The sequence below is a fragment of the Acomys russatus genome, chromosome 6 (genome assembly GCF_903995435.1).
Source record: "Acomys russatus chromosome 6, mAcoRus1.1, whole genome shotgun sequence".
NCBI lineage: Eukaryota > Metazoa > Chordata > Mammalia > Rodentia > Muridae > Acomys > Acomys russatus.
Genome location: NC_067142.1, coordinates 82,412,865 through 82,436,867, shown reverse-complemented (window position 1 = coordinate 82,436,867; position 24,003 = coordinate 82,412,865). Strand labels below are relative to the sequence as shown.

The 24,003-nt window shown below is 40.4% G+C and overlaps 1 protein-coding gene across 1 annotated transcript in view; it reads right to left on the bottom strand.

Moving 5' to 3' along the window:
• Positions 1-24,003, bottom strand: part of Ush2a (usherin) — a 696,795-nt gene that overhangs the window by 574,526 nt on the left and 98,266 nt on the right. The window contains exons 9-10 of the mRNA XM_051148119.1: positions 14,280-14,475; positions 7,992-8,122 (exon numbers count right to left, since the gene is read on the bottom strand). Of these exons, the coding sequence (XP_051004076.1) occupies positions 7,992-8,122; positions 14,280-14,475 (327 nt within the window). The remainder of the gene's footprint in view (positions 1-7,991; positions 8,123-14,279; positions 14,476-24,003) is intronic.

Genomic DNA, 24,003 nt, shown 5'->3' with positions numbered 1-24,003 from the left:
AGGCCCCACACACCTCTGCTCCCAGCAGTGCTGGTGCACTGAGTGGCTTTCAGAGAAAACTGTGGTGATGGTCTTGGTGCCTCTCCAGGGCTCCCATTTGTTGTTGCTGCATCTTGGGCTTCTTTTCTCCTACTGGTATGAGTCTGTTTCACTCAATTTCAAACTACTAATTGGACCTTTTGGAGCCTGCAAAGCACTTTTGGACTTCTGGTGCATGATACTGTTAACTTAGAGTGCTTATATAGCAAATATCACCTAGACAACACAGTTGTGGGACCTGGACTTAGAGTTCACAGAAAAATAATCCAGGTATTATTAACACAATAGTGTGTGAGTCTATAAAATATAAGATGTTATAGTAGCATTTATCTCTAACATGAAACAATGGACTTTTCATACTTACAATGCTTTATCAAAATGTACTTTTAAGGGCTGAGTAGGTGGCTCAGTCACTGGTTCAGAGCACTTACTGTTCTTGTAGAGAATGCCAGTTCAGTTCCCAGCACTCCCATCAGTTAACTCACAAACACCTGGAGCTACAGCTCTAGAAAATCCAGTGCCCTCTTCTGGCTTCTGTGAGTACCTGCACACACATATGTACACACCATAAACACATTCTCTCTCCCTCTCCCTCCCTCCCTCTCTCTCCCCCTCCTTCCCTCCCCCCTCTCTCTCTTCTATTCTCTCTCTCTCTCCCCCCTCTTCTCTCTTCTCTTCTTTTCTCTCTCTCTCTCTCTCTCTCTCTCTCTCTCTCTCTCTCATACACACAGACACACACACACACACACACACACACACACACACACACACACAGGGATTGTCTTTGAAAACAACTTCATTCTTAGGAAAGTTCAGTGGAAAAAAACCAAAACAAAAAGATGTTCTCAATGTAAAGAGAAGGCCCGCTTAACATGGTTTTAGTTAACTAAGTTGGAATACAAAGTTCACTCATAAGAGCAAGTTGTCTATTTGAAGTAAGAAGATATAATGAGTCAAGAATTTGAAAACTCCTTATAAAGTACCCAAACTGCTGGGTATTAAATGAGATAATTGATTAAGGACAGAGGGACATGTCTTAACTCTTACTCAAATCTCCATTTAGAACACTATTGTTTCTGATTTGTTACTAACATTATTTCCTACAGATGTGGTTATTTAATGTTAACATTTGGATCAGTAATAATATTTGGTATAAGAAATAGGATTTGATTCATGTGTAAACAGAACAGTTTTTTCTTTTTATTTTGGCTTTGGTTGAGTCTGTCTAGTTTACTAGGAAGTTCGGGGTTTATTTCTCACGTCTATTTGGTCTGTACCGAAGCATCTCCATTCCATCTCACTCATCAGCCCTTCTCCACTCAGGTCTCATGCTGTTTGCCATGTCCATCTGTCCTGTTGCTGATGGAGCTGTCTGCTGGTGCTTTCCTGAGCACTGTAATAATCAGTATCTGTTTGCATGCTTGTAACTGTATCCTCAGTTTCCAGCCAACTTTTAAAGTCCTTTAGTTATTGTCTTATCTTTCCATTAAAGAGATATAGCTTGGAGACGGCCCTCAGGCCTTGAGGCCACAGGTGGCAGCATAATCTGATACAATTTAACAGAGCATCCTAGTGTGGAAAAAGGAGAAAGTGCTTTGTTTTTAAAATGAGGTGCAGAGGACCAGTGCTAGGCCTCAGGAAAACACTAGCCACACAAGATATAAGGCCTGAGCCCAGACCCTGGAGCCTAGAGTGGAAAGGGAAAACCCACGCTTGAGATTTGTCCTCTGATCTTTATGCATTTGTCATGTATATACTGACATTTACATATTCCCACTCTCACACACACACAAAGTGATGATAAGTGTTTTTTTAAATTAAAGATGGTGTCACATGCCTTTAATCTCAGCACACAGGAGGCACAGGCAAATGAATCTCTGAGTTTTAGACCAGCCTAGTCTATAGAGTGAGTTCCAGGACTACCTTGGATACACATAGAAACCATGTCTTGAAAAACGATATATTATTATTATTATTATTATTATTATTATTATTATTATTATTATTATTATTATTATCATTATTATTATTATTATCATTATCATCATCATCATCCAGAGGATGGGACAGAGTAAAAACTCATCTGACCATGGTTATATGTGACTGAACACATGTGTCTGTTACCTATGAACATATGCTCCCTGTGAATATGAGCGGATGTACACATACCTCCTTGTATGTATGTATGCATGGTATGTATATATGTATGTGCTTAAGTGCACATGACTCCCTGCATGTATGTGCATATGTAAAAATTCATACCCCTCCACACACATGTGACCTATGCATTTGTTTCCTTTCCCTTGGGCACCTTGCCTAGATAACTGTTCTATCACTTTGATTATGAAAAAGTGGTCTATGAGCTGGCTGTGGTCACCAATACCTCTAATCCCTGCATCTGAGAGGCTGAGGTATGAGAATCTCAATGTCAAGGCCACTCTGGCCTGCAAAGGAAGACTTTATAGATACTTTTAAAAGTGGCTCATGACCAGCAGCGTTGGCATCGCCGTGGGAACTTCTACAAGTGACCTCACCCCAGACTTGTGAATGACAGTCAGACTAACGGTTGTCAGTATATGAGTGACCTGCTCATACAGAGTTGGAGAACAAGGCCAGCTCCCTGCATCATGAATGCGGGAGAGGTTCCCCCTTCATCAGCTAAACTCCTGAATGAAATAAGACAGAGCGGACACGGGAGCAGAGCTGCGGCGGAGACTTCTAGGTGGGAAGCAGTTGTATAGTTCTTAGGCTGTGGTCTACGAGAATCAGGATGTGCGCTGGGGCCTTTCAGTCCAGTCTCTCGGCCTGATGGAGAGCATCTGTGGAGCCAGCTACGGGACACAGCTAGGGAACACTGGTAGAGGGAGGCGCAGAGGCAGCAGACGGTAGCTGCGCCATGCACTTCCACAGTAGGTCAAGGGCAGGAAAGGACCCCCAGATGCCTGTCCTTGGTGTGGGTCCAAAGATGCTGCGCAGTCACATCATCATCAGGTTACACGATGAAACATTATGAAAGCTTGGGTTTCTAGTTCACCGTGGCTGAATTCACACTAACTGCAAGAAAGGGAAAGACGGAAAGAAGGCCTTTGCCTCAAGGGGACATTACAGGAAACCCATAAAAAGAGGGAAGCAGAGAGGCACCCTGAGAACTTCCTGCATAGGCACCGCTGCCAATTTCCAAGCCCATTCTATAAAAACGGGACCTCTTTCCCTGGTTCCTGTGAAGTGCTGCCGTGCATCTCTTCTGTGTGTGGTGAACGAACACTAATGACATCTTGCTTCAGAAATACCAGAGAGAAAAACAGGAAGAACGGAAACACTATGATGTCCTTGTGTACAATTTAAAGGTGCATAGATGTTCTAAACCCACATGGCTGCCTTGGGGACCCCTGGGTTCTGTATTGGAACTCCTCTAAATTAGTGATCATTCCTTTCACTCGGCAATTAACACGGTTGCTCTGGTTCACATGTTCTCTTGGTCTTGGCTTTGGCACATGAATGTTAGGATTCGGTGACGCGGCATTGCTTCGTGCTCCTCCCACCATCTTGGCCTTCACACTGGGCAGAATCACCGTACTCTTTGTGCTACCAGGAGGCTAACTGCCCAGTCTTGTGGGACTGGATCGAGAATCTGGTGGCCAGGGCCAAAGGGCGGGTGGGGGGGGGATCTCCTTTAGAACACAGACCCCAGAGCTGGGCAATGCAGGCCGTTTGCTGTTGGTGCTATTCCTCAGTCGCTGGAACACAATGAGATTAGTCCACTGTCCTGTTGTCCATGTGTGCTTCCTAATGTTATTAAGGATCACAACTGCATGGATATTGAAAACTGTTCTTTAATGCAATAGCTTAGAATTCTCACATTATTGGTGACAACAGTGATAATTTTAGACAATTTTGTACTTCTAGTTAGACAATGTATTATGGAAAAATATTCCTAAAATCACCAATGATTTCTATATTTACAGTATTGAAAATAATGTGACATATGAATGAGATTTAGAGATACATGCATGACGGTTGTTAACCTGGGAACTCTTGCCACTACTTCCATTTATTTCCATGTCCCTGTGTGTCACTCTCTTTTGCCACATATTAGATTTAAGGAAAAATATCTTACTTTCTAACCATAAAAATTATAAATGAAGCAGAACTGGAAAGGAAATAATTTTGAAGAAAATGCAAAAAATCAAAATTAGCAGTTTACAGGCTATTTACATTTTAACACATTTTTAACTAGATTATTTTATCTACTAAAAATCATACATAAAATATTTGAAAGCCTCTTGTCTTATTTGTCCCTACTCCTCCCTCTACTTTTGTCTTATGCTCTATTTCAATCATCCATATTAGTTGATATATATTTAGTTCATTTATATATTTTGATTATTGGTAATGATGTTGCTACAAGTCACATGGTAAAACTGTGGGCAGCATCCTGAGGAACACTAGGCTGTTTTCCCAAGTGGGTGCAGTTACTTTCCACAGAACAGTCTGTGGGGGCTGCTGTTTCTTTGCTGCTCACTATCGCTTGCTGTGCGCTATATTTTCCTTGCACACCTTCCAGGGATGTGCACAGTTCACTCTGGTCTTATTTTGAAGGCTCTTGATGGGCATGTCCAGGATCTTTTCACGTGTCTCTCAGCCATTTCTCTATCTCTTGGGGGGGGGCAATATCTATTTACATTATGTGTGTCTTGTGCTACTTAATTATAATGGTTATTCATATATACCAGATACAAGTGTTTTATCAGATTATCTGCCTTGGAAATTTCAGGGGCAGTCTATTTACTTTCTTGGTGGAATCTTTTAAAACACAAATGATTGGATATTTTTGAAGAATCATTTATGCAATTTCTGTTGTAAAATATCCTACATTCTATTTCTGTATAATAATTTGGTGATATTTTTAGCTCCTGGACTCAGTGTCTGTCATATTTTAAAATGTAATATATAGATGTACAGTGTAAAAATCTATATTTCCTCTTTTGCATATGGATATACACTTAGTCATAGAAACATTTATTGTAAAAAAAAATATGCTTTCCTTAATGAACTCCTTTGATTCCTTCATCAAAACATCAGTTTTCTGTAAAAGAATTTATGTCTAGACCCCCAACTCTACCTAAGGGAGGGATGGATGGATGGATTGATGGATGGATAGATGGATATTACACTTACAGACACACACACACACACACACACACACACACACACACACACACACACACACAAACCCTTCTGCACTATCCTACTGAATACTGGAAAACAATAATAACTTTTCAAATTAGAAAGTAGAGGTAATCTAACTCTGTACTGATTTCTATGACTCTTTTTAGACATTTGTGCTTTGAAATTTTTTAATCTTGTATCATCTTGTTCAGGTCTTTAAAAGGAGCCTTTATAGTTGAGTGTATGTATTGATTGTACTTTCTACTATGGACATAGCCTTAGTCAGCAGGCCAGGTGGATGAATGACTCTGATTTAAAACATTCAGCCATCTGACACATGAGCAGTAGCTGCCATTCTATGTGCTGGGATCTTCTTTGATTCAGTTCAAGCATGCTTCATAGTTTTCCGAATATAAACTTTGACAATCTTTTAGTAAATTTGCTCCTGAATGTTTTACTCCTGAAAATGTTTTATATGATGCAGTCTTCCTAATGATTTTAGACTATTGCTGCCATATAGAATTATTTTTGCATTTGTCTTAAATCTTGAAAATGTGTTATAATAGTTGGGGGAATTTTTTAAATTTAGTGTTTTGTTCATTTGGAGCTCCGTTGTTGTTTTGTTTGCTTATCTGTTTGTTGGAGACTGGCTCCATGATGTAATCCCAGTTATCTGGGATTCACATGCCTACTTTCCCAGTTCTATGATGCTGGATGTGTGCTTCCACACTCCATTGAATATTTTTTTTTCCTGGAAATAAGATTATATTATGTACAAAAGCAGACATTTCCTATTCAAATCCATTAATTTCATTTTCAGCCTAATGTATATTGTCTAAACTCAGCAAGAAAAATGTGGAACAGAAGTGGGCAGAGGATATTACTGCCTTGCACCTGTGGATGGCTCACATGTTTTTAATCTGAGTATGGCTTGTGTGTACTTGTAACTCTCACCTTCATATTGACATAGCTTTAAGTTATACACCTGAGTGCTGATCCAGATCACACACACTGATGTGGGACTAAAGTCACTAGATGAAAATTAGTCACAGAGTTCATGACATTAGAACATCCAATGATTATCTACTGTGTGTGATGCCCAGGGTGTAAGGTATTGTAAGAAGGTGGAAGCCAGATTGTGTGTGTGTGTGTGTGTTTATGTGAGTGTGGTGTGTGTGTGTGTCTGCATATCTCTGTATGTGTACATGTATTTGTGTGTAAGTATGTGTGCTTCCTTGTTTGGGTTCTGCTGCTGTGAAAACTATCCTCATGACAAGAAACCAGGAGATGATTTACTTGGCTTAAAGCTTACAGTCTGCCATGGAGAGAAGTTGGTGAAACTCCAAGCAGGAACTGGGGGCAGGAACTGAAGCAGAGACCACGGGGGACCACTGTTCACTGCATCACGTCTAAGCTTGCATTCAGCTGCCTTTGTTATAAAGCCCATGCCTACCTGTCTAGGCATGGTGTGCTCACAGTGGGCTTGGCCCTCCTCTATTAATCAGAAATCACAAACATGCCCACAGGCCAATCTGAAGCTATATTCCATTAAGGTTTCTTCCTCTCAGTATGACCAGTTGACAACCTAGGTACGCCATCACATACTACAAACACAAAGACATGACATGTGTGTAGAAAGAGCTGTGGGAAGAAATGTATGAAGTAGCATGACAAAGACGGGGGTTCATTTGCTCACATGCCAAGACTATGACATCAGCCTCCAGCAACATAGAGCAAAGCTCTTGATATCATCAGATAAACCAGGGGAAAGGATCCTTGTTAGGTATCTGTTTTGAATGTTTCAATGAAGAACATGGCATCTGCCATTAATGCACTTTGACCACCATCCATATCTTTAATCTGTACTTTTATTTACTCTATCATTTTTGTTTAGAAACTGACTTGAGACAAGTCTTGCTATATAGTGCAAGCTGTCTTCAAATTTGCTATCTGGCCCTGGCTGGCTGGATTTAAACTGATGATCTCTCTATGTTTACCTTCCAAACGCCTAGATTACAAGAAATTCCCACCTCGCCTTGTTTGCTGAAAGTTATATGACAAATATATCTTATCTTGAATTTCTTATTTTTACAACGTAATTCATAAAACATTCTACAACTGAGTTTCTTGATCTAACCATTAAGTGTTAAACTATTCAAAATAATACATACATTAAAACTAATACAATCATTGAGTTGGCTTTTATAAGACTAATTTTCCTTTATCTGAAGTCATTTATTGATATGAGTGTGACAGATCAACACTAGAGATAATGACAGCCAACTATAACACAGAGCTGTTGGCTAGGAATAGGATTTACAGGCCAAACTTAGTGAAGATCTGCATTCATGTAAGTCAAACATCTAAATTCGTGACATAGATGGCAAACCTATTTTATGAATGTAAACATATATTGTATTTTGAGTCTTCATGAAACTGGCTTTTGCAGTACTATCTTCTCCTGGCTTTGGGATTGAAGTCCTATTTATAATGAGAGAAAATACTTCACTACTTTGCAGTTTGACTAAAATTGCACTCTCCAGTTCTTCTTGACATTTGGAAGACTAAAACTAAAGTGTGTCTCTCTTTTCTACAGAGATACCCCTGAGCAGCACTCAGTCAACATTCACGATGGACACTACTCAAGGTCCCGTCGGCTTTGGTTATAACTTAAAAGCCAACTTAGAACTTCCTGGAAAATACAGTCTGGGACCCCTGGGAGAGTGTTCCAAACCGACATCTAGCAGAAGAGCCATTACCCTCCCATGACTGAAGTAACTCACCGGGTCACAGAGGAGGCTGCCGTTTCTAGTCCCCTCGCTGTTACAGTCACAGGGCTTGCAGACATCTAGGGCAGAGGGATCTGCACCAATGGGTTGGTAAAAGTAATCCTGGCACGACTCACAGTTTCTCCCTGTGTCAGAATAGGTTATTCATTATGACTCATAATTCATTACAATCTGCTGCATAATTCAAGATTAAAGATTGTATTCCTTTGAGGAAATTCTATAATTTTGGGGATGTCCATTTTAATGCACCTTTCATCTCTACCTGCCAATTTAGTGATCCGGAGCATATGAAACAGTGAACCTGTTCCAAATGGTACTTTACTTCATTAAACACCCATCTGCTATGCAATACCACACTTCTGAGAAGTTTTGCTTTATAAGGGAACATACATTTTTAAAAGAATCCACTTCTAACTTAAAATTGCATTTCTATGTCCAGGTACTTATTTCTAAAGCAAAATGTGAGGAACTGCTACAAATGTTGCAGATGACACCTACAGAAGTGGAAGAAAGTAGACATTCTGAAGTTAGTGAGTAACCTACTGCGCTGGATGGGAGGGGATATCCCAGGAGCTGGGGATGTGCAACTCCAGGCTCCCCATAGCCATCTCCTGTTTCCAAGAGTTGCAGGAGGTCCTGGACTTGCAGTACCTGGCACTTTCTGCTGGGTCCCCAGTTCCAGGGTTGCTCTGCTCCAACAACCAGACCTCAGATTCTTCCTGCTTCCCCGAGGGCAGCACCTAGATACCGGGGTCAGAATCCCAACCCCATACCCACTATTCTGTGGGTCCCCATGTGGAGAACAGCTGGACAATAGGAACATACAGGGTTTTAAGGTCCAAGATGTTGGACCTAGTTTTCAGTTCCAAGATGAATCTGAGAGCTGAGAGTGCAGTTCCTGTCATATCTGAAATGCCAGAAAACAATCTTAAATCCAAGGGTATGAAAATGATAGAGGCCAAAAAGGAGGAAAATAAACCCCTGAAAGAAATACAGGAAAATACAATCAAATGGGAGAAAAAAATGAATAAAACTGTTCAAGACCTAAAAATAGAAATAGAAGCAATAAAGAAAACACAATCTGAGTCAATACTGAAGATGGGAAACCTAATGAAGAGAACTGGAACTACAGACACAGGCATCACCAACAGAACAAAAGAGATAGAAGTTAGAATCTCAGGTGTATAAGATATGATTGAAGAAATTGATACATCAGTCAAAGAAAATGTCAAATCTAAAAAATGTCTGACACAAAACATCCAAGAAATCTGGGACACTATGAAAAGAGCAAACCCAAGAATAATAGAAGAAGACTCTCAGCTCTAAGGCCCAGAAAATATTTTCAACAGAATCATAGAAGAAAACTTCTCCAAACTAAAAGAGAGAGAGATGCCTATAAACATACAAGAAGCTTAGAGAACACCAAATAGATTGATCCAGAAAAAAAAAATCTTCCCCCTACATAATAATCAAAACACTAAGTGCACAGAACAAAGAAAGAATATTTTAAAAAAACTGCAAGGGAAAAAGGCCAAGTGACATATAAAGGCAAACCTATCAGAACAACACTTAAAACTCTAAAAGCCAAACTCTCACCAGAAACTCTGAAAGCCAAAAGGACCTGGGCAGATATCTTACAGACACTTAAAGACCACAGATGTCAGCCCTGACTACTATACCCAGCAAACCTTCTAGTCAACATAGAGAGAGAAAGCAAGATATTCCATGACATAAACAAACTTAAACAGTACCTATCCACAAGTGCAGCCCTAAAAAGATACTAGAAGGAAAGCACCAACCCAAGGAAGCTAACCACATCCTGGAAAACAAAGGAAATAAATAACCTCATATCAACAAAACCAAAAGAAAGTAAACACACTCACACTCTACCACTATCAACACCAAAAAAAAAAAAAAAAAAGGAATTAACAACCACTGGTCACTAATAGCTCTCAATGTCAATGGCCTCAACTCCTCAATAAAAAGACACAGTCTAATAGAATGAAGGTGAAAACATAATCCATCATTTTGCTGCATACAAGAAATACACCTCAGCAATAAAGATATATATTATTTCATAGGAAAGGGCTGGGAAAAGTTTTTCAAGCAAACAGACCCAAGAAGCAAGCTGGAGTAGCTATCTAACAAAATAGACTTTGAATCAAAATTAATCAAAAGATATGGGGAAGGACACTTTATAGTCATTAAAGGAAAAACACACTAAAATGATGTTTCAGTTCTAAATATCTATGCCCCAAATGCAAGAGCACCCACATTCATAAAAGGAACATTAATAAAGCTTAAATCACACACCAAACCCCACATATTAATAGCGGGACACTTCAACATCTCACTTTCAGCAATAGGTAGATCACCAAGACAGAAACTAATCAGAGAAAAATTATACTACTAGATGTCATGAATTAAATGGACCTAACAGATACTACAGAACATTTCACTCAAACACAAAAGAATATACCTTCTTCTTAGCACCTCATGGAACCTTCTCCAAAACTGACTGTATACTTGGTCATGAAGCAAGCCTCAACAGATACATTAAGATTGAAATAATCTCTCGTATTTTATCAGCTGGAACTCAACAACAACAGAATCAACAGTAAACCTACAAACTCATGGAAACTGAGCAACTCTTTACTCAATAACCACTGGGCCAGGGAAGAAATAAAGAAAGAAATTAGAGACTTTCTAGAATTCAATGAAAATGAAGGTACAACATATCCAAACATATGGGTCACAATGAAAGCAGCTAAGAAGAAAGATCATAGCACTAAGTGTCTTCATAAAAAATTAAAGAGATCCCATACTAATAACTTAATGCCATACCTGAAAGCTCTAGAATAAAAAGGAATGAATACACCAAAGAGTAGACAACAGAAAATAATCAAACTCGGGGCAGAAGTCAATAAATGAGAAACAAATAGAACAATACAAGGACTCAGTGAAACTAAGCTGGTTCTTTGAGAATATCAACAAGATAAACAAACTGTTAGAGAAACTAATTAAAAAGGAGACAGAATATCCAAGTTAACAAAATCAGAAATTAAAAGGGGGGTATAACAACAGAGACTGAGGAAATAAAAAAATCATTAGGTCTCACTTCAAAAGCCTATATTTCACAAAATTGGAAAATCTAAAGGCAATAAATCATTGTCTTGATATACTTCACTTATCAAAGTTAAATCAAGATCAGGTAAACAGTTTAAACATTCCTATAACCGTTAAGGAAATAAAAATCAGTCATCAAAATCTCCCAAACAAAAAAGCCCAGAGCCAGATGGTTTTAACACAGAATTCTACCAGACATTCAAAGAAGAGCTAATACCAATACTCCTCAAACTGTTCCACAAAAGAGAAACAGAAAGAACATTGACAAACTCATTCCAGGAAGCCAAAATCACAATTATAACTAAACCAGACAAAGACTCAACAAAAGGAATTTCAGACCAATTTTACTCATTAACATTGATGCAAAAATACTCACTACAATACCAGAAATCGAATACAAGAACACATCAATTACATCATCCACCATGATCAAGTAGGCTTCATCCCAGGAATGTAGGGAGTTCAACATAGGAAAATCTATCAATGCAATCTACCATATAAACAAGCTGAAAAGAAAATAAAATCACATGATCATGCCATTAGATGCAGAAAAAGCCTTTGACAAAATCCAACATCCCTTCATGATGAAAGTCTTAAAGAGATAATGGACACAAGGCCCATAGCTAAACATAATAAAGGCTATAGACATCGAGCTGATAGCCAACATGAAATTAAATGGAGAGAAACTCAAAGTAAGTCTGCGAAAAGCAGACACAGGGCTGCCAGCTCTCTCCTCATGTCTTCAATATAGTATTTGAAGTTCTAACTAGAGCAATAAGACAACTAAGGGAGATCAAGGGGATACAAATTGGAAAGGAAGAAGTCAAAGTATCACTATTCATAGGTGATATGATAGTATACATAAGTGACCTCAGAAACTCCACCAGAGAACTCCTACAGCTGATAAACACCTTCAGCAAAGTGGCTGGGTACAAGAATAATTTAAACAATCAGTAGCCCTTCTGTTCACAAACAACAAATAGGCTGATAAAGAACTTAGGGAAACTACACACTTCACAATAACACAAACAGTATAATGTATCTTGGTGTATCTCTAACCAAGCAAGTGAAACACCTGCATGACAAGAACTTCAAGTCTCTAAAGAAAAAAGCTGAAGAAGATATAAGAAGATGGAAGGATGTCCATGCTCATGGATCAGTAGAATCAACATAGTGAAAATGGCTATCTTAAAAGAAGCAATCAATAGATTCAATACAATTCCCATCAAAATACCAACACAATTATTACATATGGAAAAACAAAACAAAACAAAAAGCATAATACCTAAAACAATCCTATACAATAAAAGAACTTCTAGAGGTGTCACCGTCCCTGACTTCAAGCTCTACTATAGAGAAATAGTAATAAACTGCATGGTCCTGGCATAGAAATAGACTGGTTGATACATGGCACTGAAACAGAGGACCTAAAATAAACTCACGTATATGGACCCTTGACTTTTGACAGAAGAGCCAAAACTATACATGGAAAAAAAGAATGAAAGCATCTTTAACCAATGGTTCTGGTCTAACTGTATGTCTACATTTAGAAAACTGCAAATAGATCCATATTTATCACCCTGGACAAAACTCAAGCCTAAGTGGATCAAAGACCTGCCTACAAAACATGCAGGGATAAATATAGAACACATAAGACAAAAACTGAGGGAATGTCTAACCAATTCCTGGACAAACCCAAGACCTACCTCAAGACCCACCTCATATGAGGGAGCCAACCCCTGGCCCTATCAATTCTGCTATGCTTGCAGACAGGGGCCTAGCAGAGTTGTTTTCTGAGAGGCTCCACCCAGCAGAGGTGCATCAAAACAGCTTCTGAGACTCACAGCCAAACACTGAAAGATGCATAAGGAGTCTTGTGGGAAGGGAAGGGAAAGGACCTGGAGATGCAAGGAGATCCACAAGAAAACCAACAGAACCAAATAACCAAGGCCCAGAGGGGTTTGCTGAGACTAAAGCACAAACCGAGGACCACACATGGCTTGGTCCTAGCCCCCCTACAATGATGTAGCCAATGGGCAGCTCAGGCTTCATGTGGGCCCTCTAGTAAGGGGAGTGGGTCTGTCTCTGACATGGACTCTGTTGCTGCTGGAAATGGACCCATTATCAGAAAACCATATAAGCAACTATATTTTTCATTCTGAGGTATATTAGCTTCTGACTAGTTAATAAATAAATGAATTCTTAATGTTTCTAGAATGTTGACATTCATGTATGCTGACGTTCCTCAATATGTGTCTCTACTATGGAACCTGTCCTTGCATTATAAGCCCAGGAATACTCGCTTTCACGGCTCTGGTCCCTGGTCAGGCTCTCATGCTATTTTATGTCATCAATAGTTATCCAATCCATTCACTCATGCCCAGTGTAACACTTTTTGATCCATTATATTCACATTATATCTCACAAACACTGATGCTGCCTGCTTTCGTTTTAATATTAATACTGCTCTTCAGAAAACAGGGATCTCAGTGGCTGTTATCATAGAAGCTACAGAGAAATATTTATGCCTGTCTGATTTATAACCTTTTGTACATTGTGTGTGTGTGTGTGTGTGTGTGTGTATGTGTGTGTGTGTGCATGCAAATGTGTGTGTGCATCCTTCTGAGCCTGTGAAGGCCAGAGGGCAACTTGCCAGAGTCAGTACTTTTCTTCCACCATGTATAATCTAGGGATCCGATTCATGTTGTCAGGCTCTCCAGTGAGCTCATTTTCCTATGAGCCATCTTGTTGGTCTATATGCATATAACGTCTTTAAAAGATTATTGGTTTCTGCATAAATTCTGAGTAAATGTAACATGCCCATGTGTGAAACCAGACACAAGAAAGACAGAAATGTAAATGATACAAGTAACTCACTGTAAAGATGTATTAAAACTGAACTAGGTGAAGCTGTATAAATTAGTAGTTTGGTCAATGATGTGAACACTTTAGAAGGAATATCTTCCTGCAAATGTACAGTGAAGGACTAGTTCTGAATAGGGGAGGCTTGATAAAACATATTTTGCTTTCAAATTCAACAGCCTGAAATCTCATTCCCAAATAAAATAACTATATCATAATTTAAAATACCCCGCATCTAGAGATAGACACTCATGGCGCCACAGGCTGAGCCAGACATTCAGGATTTGGGGTTACCTGTTGTGTGATGTTGGCAGTCATCACAGACTCCTCCTCCGCCTCTGCTGTGCTCCAAAGGAAATGGGTCAAGAGAAGCGTCATAGTGGCAGCTGCTGGCGTGACTGTTGCACTCACAAGGTTTACAGTTGAATGCATGAGTGTGGTCACCACTGTGGAAAGGCTTGTCATTATAAAGAGGCAAACAGCGATCACACTGGAACGATAAAACAGCAGGAGAAATGCAACACTGTGATGTTTTTGTTCATGTACTGGTAACTGTCTGAATGTAAATTTAAAACTTTTCCGTTAAGAATCTCTGAATACCTTGTCTTTAAAACTATTTATAAATCAGAAAAAAAGCATGAATTAGGATTCTTCTACAACCTTTACAATTTTGTTAAAATCTCTCTACTCTTAGCTCTAACAGTAAAGGAAATCAACAATGGTAAAATGAATATTAAATTATCACCTTAAAGTTTCAAACTCTGTAATGAATTGGGAAATGAATTGTCTGAATGCTTTGTAAGGAATTTCATCTACAATGCTTTGAAGAGTGTTTGCCTTTTTCCAACCTCACACTTTGATATGCCAAAATAATCCTCTCCTGTGCTATGCTGTGGTAGATCACCATACTCATTCTGATTCTATCACACACGTTCTTATAATGTGTTGTACAAGCTAGTCACTAGCAAGGAGGGGACACAATGCCGACTTTCCTGCCTAGGGAAGGAAGTGGGATTCGTCATTGATCCTGTGTACATAATTAGATGGCAACTCAAGGATGGAGGGCACATCAGCTCTTTATATCAAGTAAGGAGGGAAAAGAATATTCCATTGATGATTTAGGACCAATCTATGCAAATATTAACAAAAGACGATTTCTCCTTGAATTTGTTCATAGTTCAGCAAATTGTACATTTTTATTTTTAAAAAGAGAAAAAAAAAAAACCAAAATAATTCTATTTTCTGTTGTGTTGGGGGTTTTATCTACTCAACTGAGGGGGAAAGCAAACTGAGAAGAGAATATGAAAGCCACCCAAGCACCGGGCCACAGGTTCAGATACAGGTGAGCTGAGCTACAGCTCTTTGTAAAGAGCACGCCCTTGTAGTTCAGTTGGTTGTCAAGGCTCTGTAATATATTTTGCAGTGATGAGATTCTTTTTAGCCATAACTACTTCTTTGTCATGGGCTGGAGTAGCTGCACCCTTCCTTTGTCCCACTGTCCTCTAGAGATGCCCATGCCATATCCCCACCCTTCTGACCTCTAGAGACACCTGTGTCATGTCCACATCCTACTGTCTTCAAGAGATACCTGTGTCATGTCCCTGTCCTGTCTTCTAGAGACATCGGTGTCATGGCTCCGTCCTTCTGTTTTCTAGAGACACCTGTATCATACATCCACCCTGCATTACCTCTAGTAATGTGTGTGTCATGTCCCTGACCTTCTGCACTGCAGCCTTGGTTCCCTTCCATCCCTTTCCAGGTGGGTGCTAGATACCTGTTTCTATACTTCTCATGCTACCTACAAAGTAAGTGCATAGAGGTGGTTCCTAAGATGATAACTAAATTCACATCTAATTCTGGAACCAAAGTCCAAAGAGATTTCTTCCTAGAAGCATTTAGGATACACTTGAGGGCAGGCTAATATATATACATAGTGTTCATGATCAGCTATGATGAGATCAGTTTCAAAAAGTCACCTACAGCTAGAAACCAAACTCATTTAACTAAAGAAAGATACAACTAACTACCATTAGTTACAACAACTTTGGCCAGCTGATTTTATTTTTGGGTTGGGGTCTTGTATATATCCCAGATTAGCAATGGACTCATCATGAAGTCCAAGGTGGCCCTGAACTCATGGTTCTCCTTCTGCCTCAGTTTCCCAAGTTCTGAAATTATAGGCAGGTACTATGGCATATTGATAAGAAGGAAAAGAGGAAGAAGAAATTGAGGAAGAAGAGGAGAAAGAGAGATAAAATGAGGAGGAGAGGGAGGAGGGGGAGGGAGAGAGGAAGGAGGGAGGGAGGAAAGATTCCTTTAAAATTTCCTTACTGGCAATATTGATACACTAAACAATCTTCTTTCAAAAAAATGAGTTAGTTGTTGTGGGTAGACATCAGAAAGCAGACTTCATCTGCTTACTGACTGGGAAAAGAAAAAGCTAGTGTAATCCCTAACTATAACCCTCCATATACTAAACCCTAAGGTAATCACTTAAATTTTCCTCGCATGAGTAGAAAAATAGAGAAGTATCCATCACTTTTATATACAGTGGAATGGTATTTAACCATAAACAGAATGAAATTATGGCATTTGCAGCTACATGGGCTAAACTTCTGTTAAGTAAAATAAGTCAGTCAGTGCAGAGAAGCAAACATGGTGTGGTCTCAGTTTCATGTGGAAGCTACACAGGTCATAGTAGATGTAGGAGAGGCCACTGAGGCTGGGTGGGAGACAGGACCAGAAGAATTGGGGGTAGATAGCTAGTGAATAGAGGGGTGAGGCACTTTGATAGAAAGAATGGATGCTGATGTTCTGAGAACCACTGTGCAACTGTAGTTGGCACCAGCTAACTGCAACCATCAAGGAGTGCCTTGAAAGTATCTCACTGTTCTCTATACAAAGACATCACAGGCCCTTGAGAGCAGTCACATAAAGAGAATGCCCGTGTGATGGTTACAGGCTGCGTCCATGTGCTATACTAACATGCTGCATCCCATAGGCAGGTATGGTCACCGTGTGTGGTAAAAACAGGTCACAAACAAAATGGGCTCTTCTGTTGCATTGTAGGATCCGAGTCACAATGCATTCATCTGAATTCCAGGATCTCTAACTTAGGATAATATTTTATAATAACCTTTACCATTCCAAGCCTATTATACCATTCATGACATGGAAGTGGAAATCCCGATTTTATAATGTTGTTTTAAGGAACACGAATTTTACAGTACCCAGCTCATGATTGACCCTCAGGGAATATAACGTGCTATTGATCTACATCTTTATTGCACCAGCAAGTGAGGATTAAACCGGTTAAGGGACACCATCAATGCTGTTGATCACAGTTAGCTCTTAAATCCAGGTTACCCCTGCAAATCCATTGCTTCATCTCTAAAGGGAAGAGAAGTCAGTGCATTATCAGGAACTAAAAGCAATTACAGAAGGGGAGGGGGGATAATGGATACATAACATAATGTCCAAAACCAGTCTGAAAAGATAGTATGAATTCAGAATCAGAGGTTATGGGAGGGTGTGGGGAAGAGGTGTGGGAGGGAAGACGTCAAGGAGGAGGCAAAGGAGGAAATTGGGGATAAGAAAGAAGAGAAAGGGTGGAAGAAGAGAAAGAATTAGAAAAAGGGGAAGAGGACAAGGAAAGTGAAGGACAAGGGTAGAAGGAGATGAAAAGAAAAAGTGAAGGAGACAATGAGGTGAGGGAGAGGGGAAACGCCCAACAGAGTCTGTGACCTCAAGCCTGAATCTGCTGCAACAGAATAAATATAACCTGATGTTATGCGAAATGTTGTCATTAACCTTTGGGGGTCCTGTGACCTTCAAGGACCATAATTTACTTAGACTGTGGTCTACATAATAGACCATAAATTAAAATATGAGGGAAAACTATTTCTGTGTCATTTATCATGTGTACCTCTAACCAGTTTAAGACATTAGAGGCCTCCACTGGGAATCACCAGACATCACAGGGATACAACTGTCCCTATTGGCTGAAGGTCCACAGGAGACATACCCTACTTAAATAAATGGAAGTACTAGGGAAAACTCAACTTCTGATTCCTGGTTTTTGAAGGAAAGAAATGAATTTCCAGAGCTGCCTTGCCCAGCACCATTATCCATGAAGTCATGCTCATGTCTTCTTCAACCATGCAGCCATGCTCATATATGTACTTTTAAAACCTGGCTGCACTGTAAACTGTTAAGGAACAGCAAAATTGTACTGCAAGAAACAATCTCAGCTTGATTTCTATTAAAAATTTGTTTTTCTTTGTTGCTGTTTTGTTTTTGCTTTACTTCAAAAACAATCTTATTGAAAGAATTTTCTCACCCTGAGGTGATGCTTCAATTTGTGCTTTCTTCATAAAAGTTGGTGGGGAACGCTAAGTAGTAGGGGTGTGGCCCTGTCACCCTGATCACACATGCAGTCTGTGTGCCACAAAGTAACCCCAGGCTGGATTTGGGGAGGTGCGTTCAGGAGTTAGAGGCACAGATGCAGAGAAAGAAGTCCTCTGAAGTCCACGGAAACAACATTTTTTCCTTTTGTTTTTGATCTGAAAGTTTTTTTCTCATTTGATATTTTGTCCTTATTTTCAACCTACAAGCCACTACCACAAGGCCTTGTGATAAGACTGGATTAGATGTTCTATAAATGATCCAAAACCACAGTCCTGGCTTCTTGATGTTTTAAATTAAAGATGGATTTTGCTACAGTCTTGTGGAATGGTTTTGATCCTGGTCACTACTTGTCATTGAAAAAGCCTGGCTTCCTTTGGCAGACAGCTTTAAAACATAGATGAAATGGGTAACATTACATTTCTTGATGAAGATAAACACAATTATCAGTTTGGGCATCTTAACACTATAAATACCAGACTCATAGGGATTCATCATGAAAATTAATTAGTGTGACTCTACCTCTAGGATGGCTATGTACTACACACAGGAGCTTGACACACAGGAGCTTGTTTCTTCAGGTTTCACAGAAACGTTTCTGTTGAATTGCTTCGACTTTCCTAGGAAAGACCTGACACCTTGGGATATGTTCGTTTCACTAAAGAGAATGAAACGGTTTCAATGCCCAAAAGTAAGCAAACATCTCAGCTTAAACACAGGGCAAACTCTTACAAATACACACATGCATTCATACCACAGTTTATATTTTAAAATAAAGTTCAAGTAACATGTAGGATATAATCTTATTTTCTAGATGAGGTGGTTCATTTATGTATACAGCCAAGTTTAAGGAGACAGAGGAAGACGCTACAGACTTATATACTGTACAATAACATCAGATCTGAGAGAAGCTACGCACGCTGGGTGGCAGGGAACAAATGGCATTTATATTTTATGATTAGCTTGTTTTCCTACAGTATGTATTTATTATAGTATATTAAAATGCTTTTGATGGTTGTCAATTCTCTCTAGGTGGGGGTTCAGGTAGGAATTCCATGCTCTGGTAAGTGCCTCCACATTCAGGAGGGTATGTTAAAGACAAACTGGGGTAGGTCTGAATTTGGGCCAGTCATTGGCTAGACATTCCCTCAATCTCTGCTCTATCTCTATCCCTGCACATCTTGTAGGCAGGATAAATTTTAGGTAGAAGTTTTTGTGGGTGTGTTGCTGTTCCCCTCCCTCCACTGGGGAGTCCTATCTAGTCAGAGGGTGTTCTCTTCAGTCTCTATGAACCATGATGCAAGGAGTCTCAGCTAGAGCCATGTCATAGCCTCCCAGAAGCCAACCTTGTCTTAGGTTTGTGGCTTGTCACAGAAATACCCCTGTCCACAGTTTCTCTTCTCTCTGCAGGGCCTCTGTCCACTTACCCCTGCTCTCCCTGGGGAGATCCCCACTCTCATTTCTCTCTGCGCTCACTCTTACCTTGTTCCCTCATTCAACCTCTTCCATTTGCATTCTATTTTCACTTTTGAGTGAGATTTAAGAATCTTTCCTTGGATCCTTTTTGTTACTTTTCCTCTTTGGGTCTGTGAATTATAGTATGGTTACCCTATACTATATGGCTAAAATCCACTTATAAGTGAGTACATACCATGTGTGTCTTTCTGGGTCTGGGTTACCTCATTCAGGATGATCTTTTCTAGTTCCATCCATTTGCCTACAAATTTCATGATTTCCTTGTTTTTAATAGCTGAAATTGGTCTAAAATTCTCTTTTTTAGGGGGGGTGTCTTTGTATGATTTAGGTATCAAGGTAATTGTGGCCTCACAGAAGTTTTTTTTTTTTTAAATGGGACACTTTTAATGACTGCTTCTATTTCCTTATGGCTTGTAAGACTATTTGATTTGTTTACCTGATCTTGATTTAAGTTTGGTAACTGAAATCTATCAAGAATATTTTCCATTTCATTTAGATTTTCCAATTTTGTGGAGTACAGGTTTTTGAAGTAAAACCTAAGAATTCTTTGAATTTTTAAAACTTTTATGAGGAATAAGACTTTATTGTATATATGTGTAATAATATAACTGCATATATAAAAAGTAAAAATATGTTTAATAAAAAAGGAAAACTGGGTTTTCAAGATGGCGGCGAGCAGTGTGGACTGCGTTTGGAGGCTCCAGTGAACAATTCAGAGAATTGCACAGATTTCTGAGCCAGGAACACCGAGGTCCGAATATCACGGCAGCGGGAGTGCTCCACGGTTTGGAGGGACCAGGGTGCAGAGACCTGCGTGCCCTGCACACGGAGGAGCGTTGGATTTTCTCTGATCGGAGCGGCAGCGAGCGCAGAGCAGCAGCAACCATCGGCACCAGCAGCGGTGGCTGACGTTTGCAGCTCATAGCCTTCCAGTGGAGGCGAGTTTGTGTGGTGGCTGGTGGGAGTTGCTGCGGGAGAGGGGGGTACTCGGGGCAGGATTTGGTCGCGTGGAGCCTTTGGACCCAGACTGGACTCGGCGACAGTTTGGCCCCAGAGTCCCGGGTACTGGCCCAGCCCAGCAAGCAATTCTGCCCGAGGCCACTAACTCAGCTTCGGCCACAGCTCCCCTGCTGTGGCGCAGGCTTAGTTGAGCACACAACTCCACGCTAGGCACCACCTCATCTCAGCGGCAGCTCCCCTGCAGTGACACAGTCTGGGCGGAGCACTTGGTTCCAAAACAGGTGCTAACTCAGAGCAGCCGCAGTTCTCCTGCTGTGGCGCAGGCTTAGCCAAGCATTCAGTTCCACCCTAGGCGCCACCTCAGCTCAACGGCAGCTCCCCTGCAGTGACACAGTCTGGGCAGAGCACTTGGTTCCACCATTGGCGCTAACTCAGAACAGCCGCAGGTCTCCTGCTGTGGCGCAGGCTTGGTGGAGTGCGCTGCTCCATCCTAGGCACCACCTCAGCTCAGCAGCAGCTCCCCTGCGGTGACACAGTCTGGGCGGAGCACTTGGTTGAACCACAGGCGCTAACTCAGAGCAGCCGCAGTTCTCCCGCTGTGGCGCAGGCTGGACAGAGCTCTCGGTTCCACCAGCTCTAAGACTCTGGTTGGACACAGTGTGCAGTTTGAATCCAGAGTTCCTGGCTGAGATTGGTAGTCAGTTCGGGCCCTGAGTCAATAACTGACCACAGCACGCACTTTGGGCCAAAAGGCCCTAGCGGAGCTTGGTGCGTAGTCCCAGCCCAAAAATTTTGGCTGGACCCTGTGTGCATTTTGGGCCCAGAATCCCTAGCTGAGCTCGGCAGACGGTTCAGGCCCTGAGAATCTAGCTGAGTTCAGCCTGTGGTTCAGGCCCAGTGTTCCTGGCTGGACTTGGCAGGGAACACAGAAGGCTGTGGATACCTTGGCCTGACCCAAAAGCTCATTCAGAGACCCAGAACAATTGCAGAATCCACAGCACAGGGGAGCTGAAGATCACTGGCTGTGAGAGACCAGAACAACAGGGCTAACCTCCTAACATCCACACCAGTGAAGCTTTGAGCTCCCAGCCTAGGGAAATCGTGAGAAAATAAGTGAATCTATCATCAGACACCCTCCATCCAACTCTGGAAGCTACCCAACAAAAACAAAGACGACAAGATGTCTAAAGGACAACGAAAAAGCATACGCAAAAAACCCCAAAACAACATGGCGTCTCCAGTTTCCAGCTATCCCAAAGAAAACAACCCAGAGAACTCAAATACAACGGAAATACAAGAAAATGACCTCAAATCCTTAGTAATGAGGATGATAATGGAGGAAACAAATAAAATTCGTAATCAAATACAGGAAGACGCAGACAAACAGGTGAGAGACATAAAAGAAGTACATAGAGTGGAACTGGAAAAATTGCAGGAAAATGCAAACAACCAGATGAAAGAAATAACTAAAACGGTTCAAGCTCTGAAGACATATAAAGAGGCAATGGAAGAAACTCAGGAATACACAAAAAATCAGATGAAAGAAATAAAAAAATCAGTTCAAGATCTGAAAATGAAAATGGATTCAATGATAAACACACAGACAGAAGAAAAACGAGAACGGGAGACCTCAGAGAAGAAGGTGAGCAACACAGAGGTGAGCTTCTCTAACAGAATCCAAGAGATGGAAGAATGAATCTCAGGTGTAGAAGATACAATCACAGATATTGAATCAACCATTAAAGAAAATGCCAAATCTGGAAAACTCCTGACACAAAACATCCAAGAAATTAAGGACACCATGAAAAGAAGAAATTTGAGGATAATAGGCATTGAAGAAAGAGAAGACATCAGACTCCAGGGCCCAGAAACTATTCTCAACAAAATCATAGAAGAAAATTTCCCCAATCTAAAGAAAGAAATGCCTATAAACATACAAGAGGCCTACAGAACACCAAATAGAATTGACCAGAAAAGAAAAACTGCCCGCCACATAATAATCAAAACACAAAACATGCAGAACAAACAAAAAATATTAAAAGCTGCAAGGGAAAAGGGCCAAATAACATTTAATGGTAAACCTATCAGAATTACACCCGACTTCTCAGCAGAGACCATAAAAGCCAGAAGGGCCTGGACAGAGATCCTGCAAACCCTAAGAGACCACAGATGCCAGGCCAGACTACTTTACCCAGCAAAATTATCAATAACCATTGATGGAGAAAACAAAATATTCCATGACAAAAACAAATTCAAACAGTACCTATTCACAAATCCAGCTTTACAGAAGGTACTAGAAGGAAAACTCCATCTCAAAGGGTCAAGCTACAACCAAAACTACCCAGGAAATAGATAACTATCCCATGGCAAAAACACAACTGCACAAATGCTCGACTGGAAACAACATCAAAATTAAGACTCTTAACAGTCACTGGTCATTAATATCTCTCAACATCAATGGCCTCAATTCTCCAATAAAAAGACACAGACTAACTGAATGGGTACATAAACAAGATCCAACATTCTTCTGCATTCAAGAAACACATCTCACCCATAATGAAAGGCATTACCTCAGGGTAAAAGGTTGGAAAAAAATATTCCAAGCAAATGGTCACAAGAAGCAAGCAGGCGTAGCCATTTTAGTATCGAACAAAATAGACTTTCAACCAAAATTAGTCAAAAGGGATGAGGAAGGACACTTCATACTCATCAAAGGTAAAGTCAACCAAGATGACATCACAATTCTGAACATCTATGCTCCCAAGACAAGGGCACCCACATTTGTAAAAGATCTCCTAAAAAAGCTTAAACCACACATCGATCCTCACACAATAATAGTGGGAGACTTCAACACCCCACTCTCACTGAAGGATAAGTCATTGAAACAGAAACTAAGCCGAGAAATAACATCATTAACCAATGCCATGGGTCAAATGGATCTAACAGATATCTATAGAACCTTTCACCCAAACAAGAAAGAATACACCTTCTTCTCTGCACCCCATGGAACCTTCTCCAAAATTGATCACATCGTAGGTCACAAAGCAAGCCTCAATAGATACAAGAGGATTGAAATAATACCTTGTATCCTATCAGATCACCATGCTCTTAGGCTGCAATTCAACAACAACAGAAATAACAAAAAGCCTACACGTATGTGGAAACTAAACAACTCTCT